The sequence below is a fragment of the Pinus tabuliformis genome, chromosome 7 (assembly GCF_031772625.1).
Source record: "Pinus tabuliformis cultivar Carrire ecotype Pingquan chromosome 7, CPIR1, whole genome shotgun sequence".
NCBI lineage: Eukaryota > Viridiplantae > Streptophyta > Pinopsida > Pinales > Pinaceae > Pinus > Pinus tabuliformis.
In genome coordinates this window covers 1454215073-1454233921 of record NC_142293.1, presented here as the reverse complement: position 1 = coordinate 1454233921, position 18849 = coordinate 1454215073, and the positions used below count along the sequence as shown (strand labels likewise).

General features: G+C 36.8%; 2 protein-coding genes and 1 pseudogene across 2 annotated transcripts; all 3 read left to right on the top strand.

The window, feature by feature from the left end:
- LOC149253202 (protein trichome birefringence-like 11) overlaps window positions 1–1312 on the top strand; it is a 54317-nt pseudogene extending 53005 nt beyond the window's left edge.
- Window positions 1313–4127: 2815 nt separating this feature from the next.
- On the top strand, window positions 4128–7693 carry LOC149253201 (pentatricopeptide repeat-containing protein At3g57430, chloroplastic-like). The gene is made up of 8 exons (XM_089454401.1): window positions 4128–4340; window positions 4499–4505; window positions 4587–4649; window positions 4759–4983; window positions 6669–6731; window positions 6903–7105; window positions 7218–7355; window positions 7523–7693. The coding sequence occupies exons 1-8, from the start codon at window positions 4128–4130 to the stop codon at window positions 7691–7693; spliced, it is 1083 nt and encodes a 360-aa protein (XP_089310527.1).
- A 15-nt stretch (window positions 7694–7708) lies between these two features.
- Window positions 7709–11469, top strand: LOC149253200 (pentatricopeptide repeat-containing protein At3g57430, chloroplastic-like). Its single transcript, XM_089454400.1, has 7 exons — window positions 7709–7874; window positions 7937–8065; window positions 9673–9735; window positions 9865–10038; window positions 10265–10372; window positions 10561–10878; window positions 11135–11469. Exons 1-7 carry the CDS (start codon window positions 7709–7711, stop codon window positions 11467–11469), a joined length of 1293 nt encoding a protein of 430 aa, XP_089310526.1.
- The last annotated feature ends 7380 nt before the right edge of the window (window positions 11470–18849 follow it).

Here is an 18849-nt window from a genome sequence, read left to right as displayed (position 1 = left end):
TTTGAACTTATATTCTTCTCAACATTCATCAAATAGATTTAATGTCCAGTTTGAATTGAACTTCAGGTTCAATATAAGCAGCTTCTTGAAGAGGATCTACAACATACATGTGGTGTTTGTGCGTGATACCACTGGGAGGAACCAATGGGAGTCTCTGATTTGCATGCTTGTAGAAGCAATTCTGAACAAGAAACAGATTTATGAAGTTAATGGAAATCCCATAAAAAAACACAAGGGATTTCTATCCTTTAGATTTGTAGATTACAATTGTACAATAGAGTATTACAGGACACCATTTCTAGTTTTCCATGGCTGCCCACCTAGAGGATTTCCTCATGAGGTCTAAACCACGTTGATAGTCGACACCCTAGATTATACTTCACATCTTTGGTCTAATGGGGATGTGCTCATCTTCAACATAGGACATTAGTGGAACTATGGAAATACAATTAAAGGGCATGTATGGTTTTTGATATTTCATTTTTGAGTTTAAGAAAGCCATGCCAGTTTAAGGAATGTAATTTTTTGACAGAAGTTTTTTGTAGGGGTTGTTATTTCCAAGAGGGAAATACAGTGGACATGAAGATGGATGTCGAAACCACACTCCAGAGAGTAATGAAGACATGGGTTGAATGGTTTCTCCAACATGTCAAATCTAAAAAAACCCATCTATTTTGCGTAGCTACGCTCCTGTTCACTATAAATAATTTTGGCCTCATTGGTCCATGGCAAATGCTTTCAATTCATAAGATGAAACATCTATGTACTAGATGCGAAAAAAGAAAATAGAACCATTGTTCTATGTGATTTTGATTTTGAATTGGTCAAAAGCTCATGACTCAAATATTACAACATGCTTTCCTCTTAAATGGTAGGATTTGAAGATTTTTAAGGGTATACTTGTATTTAAAAGCTTAATCTCATATATGTGGCTTTCAACATCTTAAAATGCATAGGACGATCCTGGAAAACTGGAGGGAAGTGTCATAAGGAAACTTGGATAGAGTTTATTTCTACTTGGTTTCAATGGGAGCCAGTTAGTAACCAAATCATGTCTGAAGCAATCAGAGAACTGAATGGCAATAAGAATGTGCAATCATTAAACATAACATATTTGATCGAATTCAGAAAGGATGGTCATTCCTAATTGTACTATTTGGGGAATGGGCATGGACTAGATCCACTCCACAAGATAGATTGCAGCCACTAGTGTCTAGCTGGTGTCTCGGATACATGAAATCATCTTCTTTATGGCTACCTGCTTGCCAGTGGATATGAGATAGATATGAGCACATTAATGAACAAGGGATAACATTATTGAGTAACCTACATTTCTGGATGGCGTACAATTTTTTTCCCCAGTACTACACCCCACAAAATGGGATGTGGAATGTTAAATTAATTTCATAAACAACAAAAATATTTGCTCATAAGAGTTCCTTTTACTTAACACATGCCCCGTGATCCAAGTGGCATTCTTTTGGAGAACGAAATAATAATTTGCAGTAGTGGTAGAATGGAAAAACATGACCTATCTGTAAGTGGAAAATCATGACCCTTCATGCAATATATGCTTTAAAGTTGGGCCATATCCTCAGAGATCATGGCTCCTATATAATTAACATAAAGTAGCGTGGCCAGACCATCTACATGTGAAGCAAAAGTCACATTTTTTTTTTGGTTTTGCGTCCACCATTTGGGTTTTCTTGTTACAACTTGTATTTCATTACTCAGGGTCGTGTAAACACGTGAATTGTACAAATTACACGAGAATTAAATTTAAATATGATTGATCTGCCCCCTTACGCTTTTGGGTAAAGGAATATCCACTTTGTTGATGGTTGTAAAAAATAAAAATAAAAATGAAAAATGAACTTAAGGTTGGAAAATTTGAAAAAGGATGAATTGAAGATTGTGATATTTTGGGTTATTACATAGTTATTCCTGTGTTTTCACATTGGAAAAAAAGAAGGTATGCCCTTGGTTTAGGTTCAATCTAACTCAAGAAAAAATAAATTAAGGCAGTGAGCTGACTACTTAGTGTGTGGCCTTTCATAACGTGAGTTGGGTCATTATGGCTTCCCCATCCTCGAACAAGCTCCTGATCTAATCGAAGGTGAGACTAGTCTTGGGGATTAGGTATGTTGTTGAAGGCTTTCTGGGTAAGGTAATGATCCTTCTATTGAAGGTCCCGAAGCCAAGGAAGCACATGGTAAGAAGCCATCGGTATTTAGTAGGTCTTCTTTTAAAGAGCAATCTTGACTTGTGCAGGTTGAGGGCATATTTTGCATGTACGTTATCAGAAGCTATTACACGAATGATTGTTGTGTAGGCTACAATGGATCATCAAGGACTAGATGTGGCTCAAGGCTTGGAACATTGTGACACAACTGATCCAGACCCAAATTCTTACCCTGTTTTTGAGGAGAATGTGGGACTAAAGAGCCAAGTCCTAATTTAGAGTCCATGGATGGAGACATGAGGGAGTTATTCGAGTATCAAGAAATTGACCATCTGGAGAATCAGAGCTTAGAAGATATTTCTTTATCATTTATGTTACAGGGTGGGATTGTGCACTTATGGTTCTGTTGGTTCGTTCTTGAACTTATGTTTGCTTTCAACCTTGTAGAGCAGTCAAGGTCTAGGTATTATGCTTTTAGTACATAAAGGTAGGGTTCATGTTTTTCCATTTGGCCATCTCTCCCTCTATATTTTTTTCACTATTTTGTTGAGGGTGCAAAACAAAAAATTCTTCCATAGTGGCATGTGCCTATCACAACATGAAAATGGTAACGCTCTTGGAAGCCTCCCATTAAGCTCTATAGTTTAAGTGTAATTCAACCCAAACCCTGTCAAAATTGAAATTCAATTATAATAATATCCAATTGTAATTCAAGTGTAGTAATCTCCAACTGTAGAATAATACCCAGTGTGTGTTTTCAGGAAGTATGAATATAAACTGAAAATATAGTTATCAGCAGTAAACACAAAAATTCAAGTGTAATTCAACCCAAGTCCTTTCAAAGATGGAATTCAAGTACTCAATGTGTATTTCCGGGGAGTATGAATTTAAATTGAACTTACATTTTTTAACAATAAACACAAATCAATTAGTGGATTAACAAAGAATTCCTCTAGTTTTTCGTACTCTCAGTGAGGATAAGAACATTACACTCTGGATTAAATCAATAACAAATTGGATCATTATTATTAGTATTCTAAACTTATGTTTAGCTATTTGAATTAAGATGGTTAATCTATTTTATTTTAGTTTTATATTTTAAATGTTTGTAGAAAGTTATTTATAGTTAAATTAGAAGTAGAAAAAATAGATTAGGAAAGATTCAAAATTGCAAAACATTGATTGGTACGTGAACAATTGATTGTTTAATGTATTTATTAAATGTATAAAAATGTCAAATGTACGGTATAAAATTATAATTATAATAATTTATTATAATTCTAAACCATTTTATGTTCATAAAAATATATTTTATTATATAAATAAGTAATTGATAAAAATATATTTTATTATATAAATAAGTAATTGATGGAATTATATCGAACATTAATTATACATTTGGAGGTTTGGAATCTTCCTACTCCAAAGAAAATACGTCGAAAGGAATCCACATTCAAAAATATCATGGTTGTGGCTATCTTCTAAAGTAGAGTTGGAAGATGTAAACTATCATCCATAATAGAATTGAACAAATAAGTAATATACCGTGAATATTAAATTAGAACGTGAAATTATGGGTGTCATCCTTATCCACGTGGCATCCGTGTTTGGAAGGTTTCTTATAATTACGCCGTAAGGCGTTCCCCTCTGAAATCAACTCCCCTAATTGCCACCGTGTACTTCTCTAAACCATTAGATAAGATTTTAGACGATTGAAAAGTTCTAGACCATTGGATGAATAATTAGTTTAGGTTAGTTTCTTGGGTTCTTCCCCCACTGTTTTTCCTGTTGCTTCAAGTCTTGCTGAGCAGGTGGAGTCTTTGGGCATCCCAGTCTAGGAGTTTGATGATCACCCCCACATTGATCTTGCCATCGATGGCCCTGACGAAGTCAACCCAGAGCTCAATATCGCCCAGGGCCGTGGTGGCGCGTTGCTCCACGACAAATGGTGGAGGATGCCTCTGCCAAGGTCGTGGTCATCGTTGATTCATTGAAGCTCGTCAGTGGCCTCGGTGGTAGCGGCCTGGCAATGCCTGTGGAGGTGGTGCCATTCTGCTCCCTTCTGCTGGTAGTACAACGCTGCGAGGCTAGAATCCCTCTTTCAGGCCGAGGGCTGCGAGGCGAAGCTCAAGATGGAGTTTCTGAAGTTGGGGAATTTGTAATGAGACAATTTAAGAGATTGTTGAGTTGTATTTGCTTAATGCATGTTTAATCCATGACAACTTGGAGCTAGGAGAGTATGTGGCAGCGCGACTCCGTGAAGTAGAGCCAAGAGATGCTGGAAATTATGTTCTATTGTCAATGTCTATGCTGCAGCTGGGAGGTCGGATGATAGAATATGCCCATCATGTGTTTGACAGAATGCATGAATGAAACTATATATTATATACATCCATCATTTCAGGTTATGAGCAAAATGGACAAGCCAATGAGGCCTTGGAGTTGTTTCGGAAATCGCAACAACGAGGTTTGAAAATTGTCTTATACATGGTGGTAACCATTCTTCTCGTATGCTCCCACTTAGCAGCTCTGCAAATGGGTAAGGAAACCCATGGTTATTTAATAAGTGCATTTAGAACCTGATGCTGGTATATGGGCAACCTTGCTTCATGCACGTTTTATCCATGACAACTTGGAGCTAGGAGAGTATGTGGCAGTGCGACTCCTTGAAGTAGAGCCCAGAGATGCTGGAAATTATGTTCTATTGTCAAATTTCTATGCTGCAGCTGGCAAGTGGGATGATGCAGTAAAGATGAGAATGATGATGAAAGACATTGGCTTGAAAAGGATGCCAGGATGCAGTTGGATCGAACTCAACAACAAGGTTCATGCATTTCTTGTTGGAGACAAATAAGATACAAAATCTCAAAAACTTTATGCCACATTGATGAGTTTGTGTGTGCATATGGAAGAGGCAGGGTATATACTAGGCACAAGCTTTGTAATGCATGATGTAGAGGAGGAAAAGGATTACATCCTGTATGGCCACAGTGAAAAGTTGGCTGTTGCTTTTGGAATTATTAGTACCTGCCCTGGGACACCTATCCGGATCACCAAAAACCTTTGTGTTTGTCGTGACTACCATAATGCCACAAAGTTTATTTCCAAGATTATTGGGTGAAAAATAGGGATGCAAACCGTTTCCACCATTTTAATGTTGGGATCTGTTCTTGTGGGGATTATTGGTAATCGGATTGAAATGATCTTAACACACTAGTTTGGAAAAACTCCTTTCACATTCTAGAGCTTTTCCTTAGTAGCACATGACTCGGTGTCACATTTCATTATGGGGTAGTGTTCACTTGGAGTTTCTAAAGTTTGGGAATTTGTAATGAGACAGTTTAAGAGATGTTGAGCTGTATTTGCTAAAGGATGTGCAAACCATTGCAGTGGATGTTCTCGTTATATCTTGTCAAGAATCATAAATGCTTTGGTTGTTCATATGTGGGGTGCTCTTGACAAAGTCTTGAATATAAAACAAGAATAGATTCTCATTCTCTCTTGAACCTCAGTTGCAATAGTTCTTTTGGCCAGCAAAGTCTGTGAAGAAAGCAGGTGGGTAAATGCGCAGAAGTAGTACTTCCAAAACCTATTGATCTTGTTTTCTTTTTGCAGTATGCTTCACATATCATGTCTGATAAGAAGCTTACGTTTGACTGGTTTTGGATGCAGCACAAACTTTTTCACTGATAGCTGCAACCTTAATGTCACTTGCTGAACACATTGGAGCATTTTATGCTCTCTCAAGGTATGTAGGTGCCTCACCTCCCATACATTTGGATTTGAAACTTTATTGGATGGGTTGTTTGTAACTGTATATGAGTCCACATTACCATTTGGGAATGCTAAAGTTATGGGAGTCACATGAGTTGGATGCTCATGTAAATAATGTCAACTTAGGTTGGAGAATCATGTTAATGGAGTTCAGGACAACCACCTTTGATGATCACAAGAATACTCTGAACTTTTATCATTTAAAATCATTAAAAAAGGTGTGAGATTTTTTTTTTGACATAACTGAGAAAAGAAAACGGCATTTACAGATTTTGCTAAGTGTTTGATGACATGGGATGATCTATTTACTTTGTGGGTTTATCATTTTTACAAAAAGAAGAGCTCTGTGCTGAGTGCGATATTTTTTTTAGTTCAAACATTTATTTTTGTACCATAGAAATTTAAAAAATGATTTTGAACCTTTAATAGAATTTCTTTGGAATAAAAGCTAGAGAAATCCAATAGACAGGTATTACATCTAAGACATTGTTTTATCAAAACAAGGAAACCCTATTTTGAAAAATGAAATTTATTGATGGCACCAGCAAGGAGATCCATAATTACATTATTAGAAAGGGTTATGAGGTGGATGTTTTTTTGGGTAGTGCTCTCATAGACATGTATTCAAAATGTGGGAACATAGAATATGCCCAGCATGTGTTTGACAGAATGTATGAATGAAACTATGTATTATATACATCCATGGTTTCAGGTTATGAGCAGAATGGACAAGCCAATGAGGCCTTGGAGCTGTTTCGGAAATCGCAACAACGAGGTTTGAAAATTGTCTTATACATGGTGGTAACCATTCTTCTTGTATGCTCCCACTTAGGAGCTCTGCAAATGGGTAAGGAAGCCCATGGTTATTTAATAAGGAATGCCTTCCAGTGGGATGTTTATGCAGGGAGTGCTCTAGTAAATCTGTATTCCAACTGTTGAAAAACAGAGATTGCATACAGGATATTTGAGCAAATGCCCGAGAGAAATGTGGATTTGTGGAATGCAATGATCAGAGCATGTTTTCATAATGGGTACACTAATGATGCCCTGAAACATCTCCATAAGATGCAATTGGCAGGTGTAAAACCCAACTCAACTACCAGGTTGAGCATTCTCCCCGCATTTGCTACTTGGCAGCTCTACAAAAGGGTAAAGAGATCCAAAATTACATACTTAGAAATGGATTTGATTCCAACATTTCTGTTCAGACTACTGTCATAGACATGTATGCAAAGTGTTAGCATGTCAAATCTTTGATAAGATGTCTCAAGCTAATGTGGTCTCATGGACTGCAATGATTGCAAGCTACGGTATGCATGGGTATGGTGAGGATGCTCTCCAACTTTTTAACCGAATGCAAGAGGAAGGCATGAAGCCAGACCATGCCACTTATGTTGCAGTACTATTTTCTTGTAGTCATGCATGCTTAGTGGATGAAGGCTTGTAATACTTTGAATACATGAAACAAGTTTACCATATCACACCTCAGATGGAACACTACGGATGCATGGTTTTCGTTCTTTGAGGCACTGGGAAATTATATGAAGTGCAAAATTTCATTAAAAGGTGCATTTAGAACCTGATGTTGGTATATGGGCAGCCTTGCTTAATGCACGTTTAATCCATGACAACTTGGAGCTAGGAGAGTATGTGGCAATGCAACTCCTTGAAGTAGAGCCCAAAGATGTTGGAAATTATGTTCTATTGTCAAATGTCTATGCTGCAACTGGCAGGTAGGATGATGCAGTAAAGATGAGAATGATGATGAAAGACATTGGCTTGAAAAGGATGCCAGGATGCAGTTGGATCGAACTCAACAACAAGGTTCATGCATTTCTTGCTGGAGACAGATCAGATACACAATCTCAAAAAATTTATGCCACATTGATGAGTTTGCATCTGCATATGGAAGAGGCAGGTATGAAGCGCAAAATTTCATTAAAAAAATTCATTTAAAACCTGGTGCTGGTATATGGGCAGCCTTGCTTAATGCATGTTTAATCCATGACAACTTGGAGCTAGGAGAGTATGTGGCAGCACGACTCTTTGAAGTAGAGCCCAGAGATGTTAGAAATTATGTTCTATTGTCAAATGTCTATGCTACAGCTGGTAGGTGGATGACGCAGTAAATATGAGAATAACAATGAAAGACATTAGCTTGAAAACGATGCCAGGATGCAGTTGGATCAAACTCAACAACAAGGTTCATGCATTTCTTGCCGGAGACAGATCAGATACACAATCTCAAAAAATTTATGCCACATTGATGAGTTTGCGTTTGCATATGGAAGAGGCAGGGTATATATGAGGCACAAGCTTTGTAATGCATGTTGTAGAGGAGGAGGAAAAGGAATACATCCTGTGTGGCCACAGTGAAAAGTTGGCCGTTGCTTTTGGAATTATTAGTACCTGCCCTCGGACACCTATCTGGATCACCAAAAACCTTCGTGTTTGTGGTGACTGCCATAATGCCACAAAGTTTATCTCCAAGATTGTTGGGCGAAAATAATTGTCAGGGATGCAAACCGTTTCCACCATTTTAATGCTGGGATCTGTTCTTGTGGGGATAGTTTAAGAGATGTTGAGTTGTATTTGCTAAAGGATGTGCAAAGCATTGCAGTGGATGTTATCGTTATATCTAGTCAAGAATCATAAATGCTTTGGCTGTTCATATGTGGGGTGCTCTTGACAAAGTCTTGAATATAAAACAAGAATAGACTCTCATTCTCTCTTGAACCTCAGTTGCAATAGTTCTTTTGGCCAGCAAAGTCTGTGAAGAAAGCAGGTGGGTAAATGCGCAGAAGTAGTACTTCCAAAACCTATTGATTTTGTTTTCTTTTTGCAGTATGCTTCACATATCATGTCTGATAAGAAGCTTACGTTTGACTGGTTTTGGATGCTGCACAAACTTTTTCACTGATAGCTGCAACCTTAATGTCACTTGTTGAACACATTGGAGCATTTTATGCTTTCTCAAGGTATGTAGGTGCCTCACCTCCCATACATTTGGATTTGAAACTTTATTAGATGGGTTGTTTGTAACTGTATATGAGTCCACATTACCAGTTGGGAATGCTAAACTTATGGGAGTGACATGAGTTGGATGCTCATGTAAATAATGTCAACTCAGGTCGGAGAATCATGTTAATGGAGTTCAGGACAACAACCTTTGATGATCACAAGAATGCTCTGAACTTTTATCATTTAAAATCATTAAAAAAGGTGTGAGATTATTTTTTTGACATAACTGAGAAAAGAAAACGACATTTACAGATTTTGCTAATTGTTTGATGACATGGGATGATCTATTTACTTTGTGGGTTTATCATTTTTACAAAAAGAAGAGCTCTGTGCTGAGTGCGATATTTTTTTTAGCTCAAACATTTATTCTTGTGCCATAGAAATTTAAAAAATGATTTTGAACCTTTAATAGAATTTCTTGGGAATAAAAGCTAGAGAAATCCAATAGACAGGTATTACATCTAAGACATTGTTTTATCAAAACAAGGAAACCCTATTTTGAAAATTGAAATTTATTGGTGGCACCAGCAAGGAGATCCATAATTACATTATTAGAAAGGGTTATGAGTTGGATGTTTTTTTGGGTAGTGCTCTCATAGACATGTATTCAAAATGTGGGAACATAGAATATGCCCAGCATGTGTTTTACAGAATGCATGAATGAAACTCTGTATTATATACATCCATGGTTTCAGGTTATGAGCAGAATGGACAAGCCAATGAGGCCTTGGAGCTGTTTGGGAAATCGCAACAACAAGGTTTGAAAATTGTCTTATACATGGTGGTAACCATTCTTCTCGTATGTTCCCACTTAGGAGCTCTGCAAATGGGTAAGGAAGCCCATGGTTATTTAATAAGGCACGCCTTCCAATGGGATGTTTATGCAGGGAGTGCTCTAGTAAATCTGTATTCCAACTGTGGAAAAACAGAGATTGCATACTGGATATTTGAGCAAATGCCCGAGAGAAATGTGGATTTGTGTAATGCAATGATCAGAACATGTTTTCACAATGGGTACACTAATGATGCCCTGAAACATTTCCATAAGATGCAATTGGCAGGTGTAAAACCCAACTCAACTACCATCTTGAGCATTCTCCCCACATTTGCTACTTGGCAGCTCTACAAAAGGATAAAGAGATCCAAAATTACTTACTTAGAAATGGATTTGATTCCGACATTTCTATTCAGACTGTTGTCATAGACATGTATGCAAAGTGTTAGCATGTCAAGTCTTTGATAAGATGTCTCAAGCTAATGTGGTCTCATGGACTGCAATGATTGCAGGCTACAGTATGCATGGGTATGGTGAGGATGCTCTCCAACTTTTTAACCAAATGCAAGAGGAAGGCATGAAGCCAGACCATGCCACTTATGTTGCAGTACTATTTTCTTGTAGTCATGCATGCTTAGTGGATGAAGGCTTGCAATACTTTGAATACATGAAACAATTTTACCATATCATACCTCAGATGGAACACTACAGATGCATGGTTTACATTCTTTGATGCACCAGGAAATTATATGAAGTGCAAAATTTCATTAAAAAGTGCATTTAGAACCTGATGCTGGTATATGGGCAGCCTTGCTTAATGCACGTTTAATCCATGACAACTTGGAGCTAGGAGAGTATGTGGCAATGCGACTCCTTGAAGTAGAGCCCAGAGATGCTAGAAATTATGTTCTATTGTCAAATGTCTATGCTGCAGCTGGCACGTGGGATGATGCAGTAAAGATGAGAATGATGATGAAAGACATTTGCTTGAAAAGGATGCCAGGATGCAGTTGGATCGAACTCAACAACAAGGTTCATGCATTTCTTGCTCGAGACAGATCAGATACACAATCTCAAAAAATTTATGCCACATTGATGAGTTTTCATCTTCATATGGAAGAGGCAGGTATGAAGCGCAAAATTTCATTAAAAAAATGCATTTAAAACCTGGTGCTGGTATATGGGCAGCCTTGCTTAATGCATGTTTAATCCATGACAACTTTGAGCTAGGAGAGTATGTGGCAGCACGACTCCTTGAAGTAGAGCCCAGAGATGCTAGAAAATATGTTCTATTGTCAAATGTCTATGCTACAGCTGGCAGGTGGATGACACAGTAAAGATGAGAATAACAATGAAAGACATTAGCTTGAAAATGATGCCAGGATGCAGTTTGATCAAACTGAACAACAAGGTTCATGCATTTCTTGCCGGAGACAGATCAGATACACAATCTCAAAAAATTTATGTCACATTGATGAGTTTGCGTTTGCATATGGAAGAGGCAGGGTATATACGAGGCACAAGCTTTGTAATGCATGTTGTAGAGGAGGAGGAAAAGGAATACATCATGTGTGGCCACAGTGAAAAGTTGGCCGTTGCTTTTGGAATTATTAGTACCTGCCCTCGGACACCTATTTGGATCACCAAAAACCTTCGTGTTTGTGGTGACAGCCATAATGCCACAAAGTTTATCTCCAAGATTGTTGGGCGAAAATAATTGTTAGGGATGCAAACAGTTTCCACCATTTTAATGCTGGGATCTGTTCTTGTGGGGATTATTGGTAATCAGATTGAAATGATCTTAACATAATAGTCTGGAAAAACTCCTTTCACATTCTAGAGCTTTGCCTTAGTAGCACATGATTGGGTGTCACATTTCATTATGGGATATTGTTCACTTGGAGTTTCTGAAGTTTGGGAATTTGTAATGAGACAGTTTAAGAGATGTTGAGCTGTATTTGCTAAAGGATGTGCAAAGCATTGCAGTGGATGTTATCATTATATCTAGTCAAGAATGATAAATGCTTTGGTCGTTCATATGTGGGGTGCTCTTGACAAAGTCTTGAATATAAAACGAGAATAGATTCTAATTCTCCCTTGAACCTCAGTTGCAATAGTTCTTTTGGCCAGGGAAGTCTGTGAAGAAAGCAGGTGGGTAAATGCACAGAAGTAGTACTCCCAATACCTATTGATCTGGTTTCCTTTTGCAGTATGCTTCACATATCATGTCTAATAAGAAGCTTACTTTTGACTGGTTTTTGATGCAGCACAAACTATTTCACTAATAGTCGCAACCTCAATGTCACTTGCTGAACACATTGGTGCATTTTATGCTCTCTCAAGGTCTGTAGGTGGCTCACCTCCCATTCATTTGGATTTGAAACTTCATTAGATGGGATGTTTGTAACTATATATGAGTCCACATTACCAGTTGGGAATGCTAAACTTGTGGGAATGACATGAGTTGGGTGCTCATGTAAATAATGTCAACTTAGGTTGGAGAATCATTCTAATGGAGCTCAGGACAACAACCTTTGATGATCACAAGAATACTCTGAACTTTTATCATTTAAAATCATTAAAAAAGGTGTGGGATTATTTTTCTGACATAACTGAGAAAAGAAAACGGCATTTACAGATTGTGTTAATTGTCTGATTGCTTTGACTAATAGTAAACTCAACAAAGACGTTGGTTTCAGGGAAAATTCATCCTTTCACTTCTGTGCTCTAAAGGCTGCAGATGGAAAACTTGGTGCTTCTCCAAAGAATAAGGAAAGGGAAAATTGCAAAAGCCAGCGTTGCCATCCACTGCTGCTGTAAAGGATGGAAATCTAGTCAGTCCAACCTTTTTTCCCGTAAAATTGATCATTTCTATTTCTGGTTCCTTTAGAATCAAGAATGGAGGGGGAAGGAAGAATCTAGTGCTAAGAAAACAATTTGAAATAGATAGTTGATTTCCTCTAATTACGCCGTAAGGCATTTCCCTCTAAAATGAACTCCCCCAAATGCCTTTCTGTCCTAATCGTAGCCGTTAGATCTTTTGTTAGAAGATTCAACAAAAATCAGCCGTCTGATTTAATAAAAAAATGTTTTAAAACATTAAAAAACCTTTAAAAACGTTTCACTTTGGCCTTGACATCTGTGCGCTGAGCTCTCTGTTTGTATAGTCTAATCGGCATTGGCAATGGCATCCCCTGTATCCTCCTACCCCCAAAACCCTTCTGAAACTGAAATCTGGAAATCTGGATAGAAATCGCGCAAATGGGTGAAGGGAAACCACGATACGACTCCACCAGCATTCAAACATGGAGAGATGCCCTTTCTCGTGTTGCAGAAATCACAGCCCAGGAGCGGTTTTCCGAGCTTCTGTGTCTTGCACCTAAGAAATTAACGGCACACTTTCTTTGCAGGCTCTTGGTTATCTTTCTATTTTGTTTTCGTTACCAAGCATTTCCCTTGTTTTCGTCATTTGGTTTGTGAACTGCTTTAGCAATGAGTCGCCCATAATTCGTAGGCAAGCATTTAATTTATTTATGATACTAATTCATTGCATGACATTGTTAACGGATGTTGGGTGGCTCTCGAGGCACACCTCCAGATGTGGTAACCTGGCTCCCAGTTGCTTCTCCCCGACGGAAGGAAATAGTGCCTTCGTTTCCCAGTTGCTTCTCCCCGACGGACGGAAATAGTGCAGAATCCCTGCAACTTCAACGTTTCTCGGTATCTAGACCCTGCTCTGCACCGGATTACCAAGAAAATCCTAAATTCCTTGCTGGCTTGGTTGCTACGCTGTAGTACTGTGTACAATTTTGACTGCATGGAGGTTCTCCACTCATCGCCGGCTCAGGTAATGTTTCCTTTTCTAAAATTGTTGGTCAGTTTCTTTCCCTTTTATTTTCTGATCTATATGTCTTCTATCGAGCTCAATTCTAATAGGCAGGTTGTTTTCGCAGGTAAAGAGGGCAACCACCAGGGTCGTCGGCTCCAATAAATTTACCCAGTAGGCAATTGTGCACTTCCTGTAACCCTTCTAGCGTGTACAGGTAGACCTTTGATACTCATCACTCTGACCTCTGTGGTAGCTTTCAATGTATTCCTTTGGTTACTTGAAAATTATTATGGAATGAATCATGATGCATAGTGTTTGTATGCGACTGTACTTTTAATCATCTGCAGAGCCTTATGTCTTTACAATAGTAAGTTTAAAGTACCAAAGAAAAATTTGAATTTTCCCTCGTAAATTAGGGCTAAAACATAACTCTACTCTAATGGGAACCCATGTTGTCACTGTGGCTTGGGATGTCTGCAAGGCATGCTTAAGGAGCAAGAAATTTAAAAATTCATGATGCTTGCCGCCTCTTACCGGATGCACTTTTGTACACACTAATTCAGTTAAAAAAAATTCTCATGATTATTTTCATGCACAGCATATGTCCTTCTAGGCTTTACTGAGGTCCTAGGACATGTTTTGCTTGTGGTGTATATGGAATTCATTTGAGAGATCATTTTATTTTCTTTATAAATATTAATCAGTTACCACTCATGCTTGACATTGCTTAATCTTCTGAGTTTTTCACTTTGGCTCAGGTGTGACATATTTGCCAAAACTAGACCATCCCAAATTCACAGAGCATGATAGTATATAGTAGTGCTTTATGTGACATAGGCTTCTTGGCCTTATTACAAGCACAAGGAATAAGTAGGCATCTTCTTAGATAAAACAATCGACATTAACAAAATTTTTTCTCTTCAATAACTCAGAGAACAAAGAGGCATGAATAGGTTGGATTCACTGTCTGAATTGAAGAGCAAGAGAGAATATAAGACAGAGTTCACCGAGCCATAACATTTCTGCCTCCATACCACAAGATCGAGAACATAGTAATCCTTTCTCCAAGGTTGGCTTCATGAAATGACCTTTGGCATATTCTTGTGTTCTTGCACTTTTCTTGGCCTCTTAGGAGAATAAAGTTATTTTCAAAATACTTATCCAAAAGCATACTTATGCCCAAAATGTAAAAGAGAGATAGCTCCATTGCATAGCAGACCTTTATTGTTTCTTGTGCTCAAATAATAGGAACACTTGGCTCCTTCTTAATGGTTCAAAGAACTAGGCCAACAACTCGGTTCTTCATTGCTCCATAGGACTCTCTTTAATTCATTGATCAAATCCAAATAAATATATGTATCCCTAGAGTCACTTATTTGATCCTCAACAAATTTGCTTGTTGGACATCTTTGTTTACAAGACTTGAATTTATGTGAGCATAGGTGATTGGATGGAAACTCTGCTAGCTTCAGAATTCTGATGCAGAGGTGCCAAAGGGATCAAATCTTCAAACATACTGTTGACTGCTTTATCCAATGAGAAGATTGGACTCAGATCAACAAATTCTTAAAACAAAACTCTTCATTGACTTCTTATCATGACACGTGGTTTAGCTGCTGAAGGAGGACTTTAGCATCTTCAGATTTGATTAATGGCCTTCATGAGCTATTTAGCCCAGCTCTTGCATATACCTAGACTTGTATTATTTTTCGAGACCTCTCATGTTTTCTAAGGCTTGCAACAAGATACTTCAAATACATTAACAGTCCACTGCTTCATCTCTTGAGATTGCATTCCTCCTCTTGCTTGGGCTTGACCTCAGCTAGCTCTAATACCATGTTAATTTTTGAGTTAACATGTTCTTTGCTTAGGTCAGAGGTCAGTTACTTCATTAATCCATTAGCCCATTATTAATTCCATTAATCCATTAGCAATCACGTTGACCATTATCACATGACACTAACTGATGAAAGAACATCAAACATAAATGCAAAAGACAAGAAGCACCATGATTTAGACTTAAAGCCAGGGCAAAACCCGACAAGGGGGAAAACCCACAGATCTTTTCTTCTTGATAATATCAAATGTTCACAGAGAGAGAAATCCATAAGTACAATGATACATTAGTCAAACTCAATATATTGACTTGCCATAGATGATCCCAATCAAATGTCCAAAAGTCAAAGTCACATATGCAGAAGTCAACAACAGTCAAAGCTATCCTAACCAGTCAGTAGTCAACAGTTAACAGCTCAGTCAAATCAGCGGAATCTATTCGGTAAAAGGAGAGAGAAATTCACCCTCTCTAGGCAGTCAAAATGCAGTCAAGGCAGCCTTCAAAAGTCTGGTCAAAACTTGGTCAACAGTCTGCGGTTAAACCTGCCTCAGACCTGTGGTCAAACACCTCAGTTTGTGCTCGGTTCCTCTACTCACAAGTGCGGCCTAGCTGGCAGAGTAATAATCCATCAAAGTCGCAGTCAAACAGTTGGTCAAAGTGCTTGGTCAATGCTGCTCTGTGTACTGGAAAAGTCAACCGCAGAAAATCACAGGAAATCCGTCCTCCAAAAATTTTCACATATGGGAGAGAGATAGTTTCTCAAAGAAAGTCGAATCCATCATGAGAGGAAAGAGAAAATCATGTGTGATGATGCCAAAATGGAGTGAACTCATCTTATATTTATACAATTCAATGTGGGTCAAAGGTCATGTCTTTTGGGCTTCATGAGCCTACATCACTGTGGGGCTGACCTTGACCAAAACCAACATTGTGGGCTTGACTTCAAATATACATTTCTGCTTGTCAGAATCCATTGTGCTTTAGGTCAAAATTGGTCCTCTCGAGAAGAGGAATCCAATGCCATCATCATCTCATACAAAGGAGCCGTCCATAGTGGAATTTGACCTTAGTTGACCATTTTTAACAATTGCATATACTGAACATCTAGTTAAAAGACTAATTTTACTCTCAATAAACATTGGACAAAAACTTCTCTCAATCCAGTTTGAATCAACTTACTAGAACTACTGCTGCACTTTCTTCATCCACAGAAGCCACTTGAAAATGCTTGAAAATAAACTCTCTTTAAGGGCCATTGTCAATAAAAATATTTGCAGTGGAGGCCCTTAGCCCAACAACCATTTTAGCTAGCCTTGGAAGGCAAATAGTTGAGTTCAAACATGATGAAAATTTAATTCCCTGTATACAAAAGCATGTATTAGGTGTTGATAATGGCTAGAAATATGAACTGAAGATGTATATACCTCCTTTTGTACAAAAAATGAATAGAAGAGGCAGAGGTATAAGGTTCACCTCGAATTTTCTTGGAAGTTCAATCCACTGTTGGATGTGAAAAGAAGTGTCATAATGCTAAGAACGAGAAAGAGGGGAAAGAAGAAACTAATAATTTCAGAAATTTTAGCTTTCTATCCATACCTTGATTTGTTCTAATAAAATAAATATTAATTGTTTGACGGCATCCAAGGAGCTATCTGGTAATAATAATAACATTATTATTAGTATTATAATAATAATAACATTATTATTAGTATTATAATAATAATAACAACAATGGAAAGGTGGGGAAGGAAGAAACTAATAATTTCATAAATTTGGACCTTTTATCCTAGCTTTATATGTTCTTTAGATCCAACTAATATTTTGTAGATCCAACTCATGGTGAACTAGCAGCTTGAAAGCCAATTGCAAGTCATTCAGCCAACAACGATCTATAAGCATGACATAGTATTATGTCTCTGCATATTCACAATAGTGATTCCACTGTCATATTATTATTCTCCACTTGGACAGAGCGATGACACAAGGGGTTTCTACATGTTGACCAACCATGTAAATTGGATCTTATAAACTAAAATTCTTGTTTTCTAGCCTTCTATTTCTGTAGATATCAATTGTGTAGTTGATGGCATACTTTTTATAAATTCTTCCACAAACTATTATTATTTACAAAATATTCATTCTCAAAATATACATAACTAACTATTGCAATTGTAACTCATTATCATCCACCCTTGCTTTCAATAATGTCCATTCACATGTCCCTATTCTTCTCCACTCTATACATGTCTCTATTCTTCCCCACTCTATACCTTACGGCGTTTCCTTTGCAACATAAGGTGCAAATGCTAGTTAAAATTATAAGGAATGAATGAAGTTGATCACATAGGTAAAGAATGAATGAAGTTGATCACATACGTAAGCACTTAGGTCACGGGTGACATTTCAAACAGTTTCCGTGATCATTGACGAGTTAAATGCTTGGGTACAAAGCTTCCTAATGGTTGTTTACGTAATTATAATGGTCAAACCTTATAAAATAGAAAGTCTGAACGATTTTGTAAAATCACATACTAAAATTGTTAGGGCATAAATGATGCTTTTGTAAACTTAGAAGAATATATAATGGGTTAGTTTTAATTTATAATTGATTTGTTTAAATTATTGAGAAATAGTAAAATTTATATAATTTATGGTAAAAATAATTATTATATTATTTATTATAAATATGGATTAATTAATTATTGTTATAGAAAATATATATTATTTAAAAAATATTATTAATGTGTAAATAAATAAATTCTTATTTGTAATATTAATTTGGGTTATTTTAAGTGATTAGAGAGAAAGGAATGAGATTCTTCTCATTCAAATTCAATTTTGTCCAGTGATATAATAAATGTTGACAATATTAACAATATACTTATATTACTTATGTAAAATAAGTATCATTATATCTGTGAAAAAAATAAAAATAAAAACAAATAAATTTTCAATGTGATAAATGCAACAAAAAATTGAGATAGTAAAAACTTAAATAATATTTAAGTAATGCTAATATCTTAACGTTAAATAAGATCATCTATTTTTTTAATAGGTGTTTAACAAGACCCTGATTCCAAATATCAAATCACAATTTAAACTCACACCCAACCCAAAAAAATTAATTTAAATATTATTAATTATAAATTGTAAAACAATCTAAACAAGAACAAAAAGTCTTCCATGGTAGGCCTCTACACAGTCACACTCCATTTTCAAAATCTAGACAAAAGGCATGCAACACCCCTCATATATATATATATATATATCCAATATAGTACATGCCAATAATATTAACTAAATATTAAGCAAATAAAACATAACTAATTATTTAGTAAAAAATACAACCATTAATTAAAAAATGACAATGACTATTAATATGTGTGAAGTTATAATTCTATTAATATAGAAAAACAATATATTTATTTATT

Coding starts and splice junctions, on each gene's coding strand:
- LOC149253201 (XM_089454401.1), top strand. CDS start 4,128: ATGGTGGAGGATGCCTCTGCCAAGGTCGTGGTCATCGTTGATTCATTG. Junction 4,650..4,758: donor TCGGAAATCGCAACAACGAG/GTTTGAAAATTG, acceptor AAGTGCATTTAG/AACCTGATGCTGGTATATGG. Junction 7,356..7,522: donor ACCATGCCACTTATGTTGCA/GTACTATTTTCT, acceptor TTTCATTAAAAG/GTGCATTTAGAACCTGATGT.
- LOC149253200 (XM_089454400.1), top strand. CDS start 7,709: ATGAGAATGATGATGAAAGACATTGGCTTGAAAAGGATGCCAGGATGC. Junction 7,875..7,936: donor TCTGCATATGGAAGAGGCAG/GTATGAAGCGCA, acceptor GTATATGGGCAG/CCTTGCTTAATGCATGTTTA. Junction 10,373..10,560: donor TGTTGCAGTACTATTTTCTT/GTAGTCATGCAT, acceptor GTATATGGGCAG/CCTTGCTTAATGCACGTTTA.